The sequence below is a fragment of the Anneissia japonica genome, unplaced genomic scaffold (genome assembly GCF_011630105.1).
Source record: "Anneissia japonica isolate Jap-2015-1 unplaced genomic scaffold, ASM1163010v1 scaffold288260_len165978_cov153, whole genome shotgun sequence".
Classification (NCBI taxonomy): domain Eukaryota; kingdom Metazoa; phylum Echinodermata; class Crinoidea; order Comatulida; family Comatulidae; genus Anneissia; species Anneissia japonica.
The window spans coordinates 55,683-64,807 of record NW_022755101.1 but is presented as its reverse complement, the minus strand read 5'-3'; the positions used below and the strand labels follow the sequence as shown (position 1 = coordinate 64,807).

The 9,125-nt window shown below is 38.3% G+C and overlaps 1 protein-coding gene across 1 annotated transcript in view; it reads right to left on the bottom strand.

Annotated features, from left to right (window-relative positions):
• Positions 1-4,714: 4,714 nt before the first annotated feature.
• Positions 4,715-9,125, bottom strand: part of LOC117123337 — a 13,536-nt gene continuing 9,125 nt past the window's right edge. Inside the window, exons 3-5 of the mRNA XM_033269227.1 lie at positions 8,516-8,656; positions 8,168-8,214; positions 4,715-5,444 (exon numbers count right to left, since the gene is read on the bottom strand). Coding sequence (XP_033125118.1) covers positions 5,358-5,444; positions 8,168-8,214; positions 8,516-8,656 — 275 coding nt within the window. The 3' untranslated portion in view covers positions 4,715-5,357. The remainder of the gene's footprint in view (positions 5,445-8,167; positions 8,215-8,515; positions 8,657-9,125) is intronic.

The window sequence follows — 9,125 nt, the reverse complement described above, 5'->3', positions numbered from 1 at the left end:
TTTGCACTGCACCACTTTAGTTTTGCACTGCGCCACTTGACTTTTGCACTGCGACTGACTTTTGCACTGCACCACTTGTAATTTGTCTTGTTGGCGTTCCATAACTTACTAGTTCTAATAATGTAAAGCGCATTGAGGCTTTTAGAAAAATACGCTCAATCAAGATCAAACTGTTAATATTAGTATAGTAGGTCATATCCCGTAGCCTACACAGGTACCATCGTCTTCCACGATCACGTCTCGAACAGGCAGATTCTTTTTAGTGTTGACATTAAACTGACGGGAATTTACGTACGCTGACGCGAATTTACCTGCATTAACGCAGATTTTTATGATATGACGTAAATTGACGTGAGCCTACATTCGGAAAAATTTTCCCCATACAAAAAATGAAAGAGCCAAGCCTACGTCACCGTTTTGGTCCGTTTGGCTGAAGTCCGTCTCGCTGCCGGTTTGCAGCACGATCTCTATCGTTTCGATAGCGGTTTCTAATGCACATCGTGCGAATCCGATATTATGGTTCGTTCTCGCTATTTATATTTTGACCATGCTTTCATCTTTTTAAATTATTTTAAGTCTTTTTGGTGCTTTTTATGATGTTTTGGAAGTTGATGTCCAATTTTCATCATTGTACATGTTTCTTTTGATGCCAAAATCTTCTTTGCTTGTTTGTTTGTTGTATAAATTATTTGGTTTTAAAATATTACCGTATAAATACAAAAGATAAAATTACTGAAACCAGGACCAGTGGCGGATCCAGCAAAGGGGGGCGGGCATGAGGGCCCGTCCCCCTGCCCCTGTCAGTCAGGGACGGGGCATGAGGGCCCGTGTCCCCCACTCCCGTCAGTCAAGCCGAAAAATAAAAGTGAGAAAAAATTTGAGTTAAAAAGAGGAAAAGGATGTACCCATGAGTTCAGTAGCGATCCAGCAGTTGAGTGAAAGGATAGCTCGATTATTTCCCTCTTACTTACAAAAACCATGGTGGGGCTAGGTGGCCGTGGCGTCTAGAACTTAATATTGTGCCCCCACCTCCCGTCAGAAAATCTATGGATCCGTATTATTATTGTATTATTATCATCATCATCATTATTATTACTAAGAATACATAGGGACCGATTTTGGCCACGGACCAATGTTTTTCCTGATAGGACTAACTATGGAGATGTTATCGAGAACCATCGGGAATCATATACAGTATCGGATATTCGCACGATGTGCATGAGAAACCTCTATGGAAACCGTACGGGTCCGTGAAGTTCGAATAGCCTGTACACGTACAACGGTTCTTTGTAGGCCTACTCTGTGGGTGTCCCGAAAGCTAAATCTAAGACCACGAGATATCAGACCAACTCGAAATATCAGACCCCACAAATTAATTCCCTCAACTAAGTATGCCAGGATTTCTAGACAATACTTTATTCGAAAGGTAACGTCAATATAAAGAACTGGCTAATCATAAAATAAACACCATTAAGTATCATCGATAGGCCTGACGGTAGTTGCTAAATACAACGGGTTCAGCCGAGGGGGCGTGGCTTGTATGGTAACACGTCATGTATAAATTATACAGTCTACCTAAAAACATCGCACATACACCGTGTGACCATGGAGGAAGAATTTGTGACCATGTGACGTTAGCGAGGCGGACTGAGGCTTAGTTTGTACATAGGTTTGTGCTACTGCTACGGCCGGGTGACGGACGAATCGGGGGCCCAGGAGACATCGAGTCCATTTCCAGACCATTGGGCCCAAAGTATGGACGATCGTGTCGAGCTAGGCACCTCTCCCTGCGCTAGGTCGGGCCAGGAGGTCTCTTCAGTAGTCTGAAGCCTAGGGAAATCATAGTCCTAGACAAGTGCTTCAGCAACCCGCAGCAGTCTGAGCAGCGGCGGGGCCGGGGGACAATGGAGCTAAATCCCCAACCCCATCGGACAAGTCAAGGATCCCCGGCCAACAAAAAAAAAATTAAATATAGGCCTACCCCAAGCCATGTCTTTCACACTGGTAAGTGCCATTTCCGGCCATCCAGAGCTCCCTTTAGAAAAATCTCATCTCCTAAACCCCCTCCTCAGGCATACGAGCTCAATCCCCCTTTTGGACAGCTTATCTCACCCCGGAAAAAAATGTATCCCAGAGCAGCCACTATCTAAGCCTTTAGGCCTATGCAGAATGTGGCTCTATATGCTACTAAAGAATTAGGCCTAATTGTTATTTAATACATTACTTTATACAATACAAATTGCAATACAGACATTGGAAGGTTAATATATTTAATTTAATTAAATATTTAACATTCTGTTCCCCTTCTCTTTTTGTGTAAGATAGCCTGCAATTTTGTGAAACATTAAAAAGTAATAAAAACTTCAGCAGTTAAGTTGTAATAGAAATTGTAATTTTAATTTATTAGACCCATTTTCTCTTTCAGTAAGATAATTTGTCTATGTCGAGGACGAACTATAAACTGAAAAACAACTATCGCTGACAACTATTATGCATGACGTCAACATACGAAGCCGCGCCCCTCGGCTGAACCCGTTGTATTTAGCAACTACCAGGCCTGACCGCCGCGCCAAATGTATGGAACGCCAAAGGGGCCACCGAATACACAACAGCCACACTACCAACGGAACTCTATTGGCGCGCCATGCTTTCTATTGTTAAAAATCTGCCGGCCGAAATGAGCGGCGGCCGAAATGATCTGAGACCCATCTAGGCCCCTATTTGCGACGTTTACTGGAGAAAACTAATACAGTACAAACAAACCGGCTATTGGCACTCCACGGAACCGTACGGTACGGTTTCGGTACGTTTTCGATAGCGGTTGTTTCTAATGCACATCTATCGTGCGAATACTGTATCCGATGGTTCTCGATCGTTCTCGCTCTTTATATTTTTAGGACTAGAAATTGCAAATTGCAAGTAAAAATAATGAATAATAAAAATATAACAAATAATATGAGACACGACCCATTGGGTAACAAAGTCGTAATTTTTCATTTTTGTCAAAAAGTGTCTATAGTGGTGAATTATGGTTTAGGTTTTTTTTTTAATAAAGTTTCAAAAATGTCTATGTATGTGGAAATGTATTGATTACCAAAGGTTACAATTTTTATTTTGAAAAAAACTGCATGGTCTAGGAAGTGTACATTTTTTTTATGGGGCAACTTTCCAAGGGCGGGTTTTCTAGGGGCGAGTTGACTGCCAAAGAGTGTTGCCAAAGTGCGAGCCAGTGTGTTATTTGATCACAAGTGCGAGACATCGCAAGTGTGAGTCAGCGAGTCATGACATCACGACAATAGATACGAGACGTTACTCGAGTTGTGCGAGGTATCGGCTGAGATTTGTGGAGTACAATTCAAAAAACAACTATATGTCTAATAATGAATTATTGTGATGTTAAATAGACAATGTTAGCTATCAAAGAACGACGTTGTTTTTCATTGGGACCCTCGTCCCTTCAAGGCTAGGCATATAGCTAGTCTAGGCCTAGAGTAGGATAAGGCTAGCGCGACATGCAGACGTTGGTACGTGTTGGTTAGGCTACAAACGTCGCCTAAAGTAATTGATTTTACCCTGCAACGAAAGAAGGAAACTCCGCTTTTCAGTTGTCTTAGGCCCTTGTTTTTTTGACAAACAATGACCTTTCAGAGGTCAAATTGCTGTCAAGAATATGAAATTGGCTGCTTCGCTTCAAGAAGACTTCGCAGCAATAATTTGTTCTTTTTACATTCACCTTACCTTTCTTTACTCATCCCATGCGTCAATTAGCCAATCAGGGCACACCTCTTGGGGTGGCCTATTCTATTGGGTTAGGAGGTAACATGGGTGAGCGCATTTTCGTTACAATATTAATTTATGTAGTGCTTTTAACGTAAGGTGGCAAAGCGCTTAACATCAAGATAAAGTTTATATTAACATCAAAGATTCAAGTAAAAAAAGGATATACACGATTATAATTATTTGAAAATAGCGTTTCCTTGCTTCAATACTATAACTAATGCTACAAAAACAGTGTCAGAGTTCACATGAGACATTGCCAGTCATTTTTAGAGCAAATGTTGCATTAGATCAAATGGAAACATTCATGTCCTGGACAATTTTAAAAGAGTGCCTACAGGGAGCACTCAAATTTCACTCTATCTAGGTTGAAAATTCAATAAATGAGTGAATATACTGTTCTTAAAATAGTTTGCATTTAGAGAGTATGAAGCGCCCATGGTTTGATGTCTGGAAATTCATTCCCTCGTGTGTTTATACGTGTTTATTTAAATAAAGAACAACTTTTTTTCTGCTAGTTGTTCCACTTCAAATGCCAGAATGCCTAGCCTAAACAGGGCTATACAATTTTTTACAAAAACTTGATATGTTTTCGTCACCTAAAATCAGGGGAAGTATACATACTGTTCATATGTTGAGTATAGCATTCGATAAAACAATCGATTGGCTTTCAGATGGTGCGCAACATGTCTATGTTTGGGCATTTATCCCTTTGGAGTATCACATATACTTCATTTTTGCTATTTTTTTAAATATTTCCGCTGTTTTAGAAATTAAAATGTATTATAATCAGAAAGTACATAGTTCCAGTCTTCCATGTTTGTTACTATCATATAATTGGTCAAATTCTGAGAAAGAATAGTCCCTTCATTTAGTAAAATATTAAAACGAAAAAGAAAACAAAACATGGAAATGAAAACAGAGCTACAAAACTAGGTATGGTATCAACGGATAGAAAATTGTATAAGCTTTCATATGATGTGCTATATTACACATGTATTACACTAAACGTGAATATTTATTTTTTTTCCCCAAATTATTTTAATCGAGGATGTATCTTGTAGGTCATAGATAGTTGTTATGGTGCGAAAAAAACGATTGTCTGAACAGAGAACATCCGCAAATGCAGTTTACTCTTTAAATTTGATATTGAAAATCAATCCCTCTATATTTTGAAACTATATTTCAGCAAGCACAAATTTAACATGAACATATTCATTTATTCTTTAATATTTATACTATATCCTTCTTCAGCTACTTGTAATAAAAACAATTTGTTTCTGCTTTATCGTATCACCATTGATAGAAAAGCAGTCCAGATATCTTAGCTACGAACTCACAGCGTTCGCTATACAGTATAGGGTACATAATTAAAAATCACACACGATATCTCGTCGTAGATTCAATTCTGATTTTCTATGCATTTATTTAGGCCTAAATTCGCGTGAAAGTAGCTACTAAGTACTAGGCTGTACATAATAGGAAATTCTTCATGATAAAAGATTACATGATGTATTTGAGTATTTCTGACTATAAAATGACACGATTTGTTTAACTTGGCTAACGTGTTTACTTGTTAGTTAGAATGTACGAAATTGGCCTTCAAAGCAAACCACTTCTTCTTCATTGTAGTTCGTTATCTTTGCGTTTACCTTACCACTTAGGTTCTGTAAAAAAAAGTGTTCGCATTGTTTTAGTCTAAGACTTAACAACAGTAATGTAGATGTAAACAACGGAACAAAACATTTAAAAAATTGTAATTCAACATAAGAGTACACATTTTGTAAACAAAAGTATATTATGTTTTACTATATTAAACAAATGTCCTAATACCAATTGATCAGCTCAGGCTGGATGGACCACACTCAAAAATATTGTTTAAATACATAAGAAGCGAGTCGAATGGCCGAGGGGTTAAGGCAGGGGCACCGTAACCATAGCCAAGAATACCGGCATGGGTTCGCGGCCACCTCGCTCCTAGTTCTGGTGTTGGATAAGGACTATAAATCGTAGGCCCAGTGTACAAGAATGCTCATGTGCACTTTAAATAACCCAGTAAATCATTCGAGATTCGAGATTCGAGAGAATAGTGGGGGGGTACCCCGGTGTACTGGTCCACTCAGCTCCTGTCGTGCTTCAGAGGACATGAAGCAACCCTCAGGGGAGGAGAGCGTTATTGAAAAGAGCAACATCTTGTCCACTACGCCACGAGCAACGATTGTTGGAATGGCGCAATATAGGCTAAATGAAAGGTTTTGATTTGAAGAAATAAAACCATAATATTTAGTAAAAATCCACACCATCACATTCGAAACTTAACCATTCAGCACTAAACCCAACAACAAAACGTTAAAAACTATTATAGTTTCTACTCAAATGCATACGTCAAAACATATGTTTATACCTATAGAGTTACAATCGTACCAAGTCACCTCAATACATCGGGCCATGCATTTGCCACACCATCCAACAAAAGTCTATACATTTACTAGTTTTACATGGCCGGCGGAACCGGAGGGCCCGGGCCCCCCACTTTTTGGCAAAAAACATATGTCTGGAGATTTTTTTATGATCGGAAAGAAATGCAAGATAAGAAAGGGGGAAGGAAGAGGAGAAGGATGGGAAAGAGAATGTTTATCCAGTCCCCGATCGAGTTAAATTTTCTCGCAATTCACATTGGCGGATCTGGGGGAGGGTGTCATCGGTCCTGACCCCTCCCTTGGGCCAAAAAAAGGGGAAATCTAGACATACCTTTTCAGGACCCGTGAGCTGATTTTTTTAAATTTTTTTTTTTTACACTTAAGAAAATTAAAACACAATTCAAATGTCCAAAAAGCTTATTTCCCGCCATCTAGGAATCACAACTTTCCAGAGGGAGAACCCCCGGACCACCCTTTCTTGTTGGGATTTATCATGGAATTGCAATTGCGTATTCATTTTTTTATGTGTATACACACATAAAATAAAAAATGAGAAAAATTTACCTGACCGTTTTCAAGAGGGGAAAACCTTGAATTTTGAAGAAATTAAAAAGTCATTTATAAATGACATTTTAGATGCCAGGAAAGCTCATTTCCCGCCATCTAGAAATCGAAATTTTCCCGGGGGAACCCGGACCCCCTTTTTCTTTGGTGTGCATTGATTCATTGAATCATTTTCAAGAGGGGGAAACCTTGAATTTTGAAGAACTTAAAAGTAATTAAAAGACACCTCAGAAGTCGGGAAAACTAATGTTTCCGCCTTCTAGGAATCAAAAATTTTCCCGGACACCCCTCGGAACCCCCTTTCTTGTTTAGATTTATCGATTCATGGGAAAAAAATTCGTATGCAACTACTCACATATATATATATATATATTTTCATTTTTATGTATGTACACACACATAAGGCCTATTTATTGTAAAAACAATAGGAAAAATTACCTGACCGTTTTCAAGAGGGAAAAACCTTGAATTTTAAAGAACTTAAATTAATGTCGCTAAAAGATACTTCAGAAGTCGGGAAAGCTCATTTCCCACCATTTAAAAATCAACATTTTCCCGGGGAGAACCTGAACATCCCTTTTCTTTTTGGGTTTATTGATTCATTATAATAATATTCAAGAGGGGGAAACCTTGAATTTTAAAGAACTTAAAAGTAATTAAAAGACACCTCAGAAGTCGGGAAAACTAATGTTTCCGCCTTCTAGGAATCAAAAATTTTCCCGGACACCCCTCGGAACCCCCTTTCTTGTTTAGATTTATCGATTCTGTCTCTTATACACATCTTTCGTATGTAACTACTCATTTTTTAAAAATTTTTATGATGTATACAAAAGCAAGGGGGAAATTACCTGACCGTTTTCAAGAGGGGAAAACCTTGAATTTTTAAGAACTTAAAGGTAATTAAAATACCTCAGAAGTCGGAAAAGCTCATTTCTCCCATCTAGGAATCAAAATTTTCCCGAGGGAGAACCCCCGCACCCCCTTCTCTTTGGAGATTATCGATTCATTGAATAAAAGAATACGTAGGCCTAGACAACTACTCATTCTTGTTTATGTATGTTTACACACATATCAGGCCTATTTACTGTAATAAGAATGAGAAAGTTTACCTGACCGTTTTCAAGGGGGGAAAACCTTGAATTTTGAAGAACAAAGTCATTAGACACCTAGCTTAAAAGTCAAGAAAATTCATTTCCCGCCATCTAGAAATCCAAATTTTCCCGGGGGAGGACCCCGGTACCCCTAGATTTGATACCAGATCTGCATGATTCACATTCCCATTCATCTTATGAGTGCCCCCCCCCCCCCACTTTGAAAAACGTTCCGCCGGCCCTGTTTTATAAAATATAACGTGAATAATATTTATTAGTTTAATAACTTAAGTTTGCGCAACAAATTACACCTACCGGCAAATAAAATCTGGTGTCACAAACTGCCTTTACATACAACCAGTCTGAAATAAAAGAAGAGTCTTTAGATATAAGTGAATTTAGTGTAGAATCAACGTCGTGATCTATTTCGAAGGCAACGCTCAATGAGAGTACAACACAGCACTTATTATTTATTAGATTTGTATTACTATTAGATTATATTATAGTATTACAGTATTATTGTCATATTTGTTTACTTTTGACAATGACGAATAAAAATATACTGATAATGATTACAGTAAACTAATAATTAAGTAAATTGAACATGAGGGGAATTTAAAAAGAAAACATGATTCAATACTTATCAAATTATTAAACACTCACCTTTTTTACTCAATGGCAGAGGGCACTCAATGTCATCATGCAACATTCCACAGTCAATAGCAGAGAAAAATCTTATTGGTTGGTCATCATGCCCAAGTAACACAGAAACATCAGCATATCCACCATCGGTAATAGCAGCTACTGCTTATCAAGAGAATGATACCTTTGACGATTTATATTATTTATACTATATATATATATAGTAGCTTTCCAGTAGCTTATCTAAAGTTCACAAAAAAAAAAAAAAAACACACACAAAAAAAAAAAAACGTCCAGGGCTTTAATTAGAGGTTTTAAGGTATGGTGATTGAAAGCTTGAATTTCTTTCCTACGGGCTATTTCATGCGCGAGGCGATCTTCAGGAGTGAGGAGTTTATGTATAGTTGAGCAGGTGGGTATTCAAATGAGTATTACGTGCTTTTGGAGTAGAAATTAAATTGGTGCTGTGTCTGCATTTTGAAAGCAGCTCGTTTCCATAGGCGTAGATCCCGGGGGGATGGGGGATATCCCCAATATTTGACAAGGGGGGGGGGATGGTCCATTGTATAATCCCCCCCCCCAATATTTTGACTATGTATGGGATAAAATGGAGCTTTACACACTTCAAAAG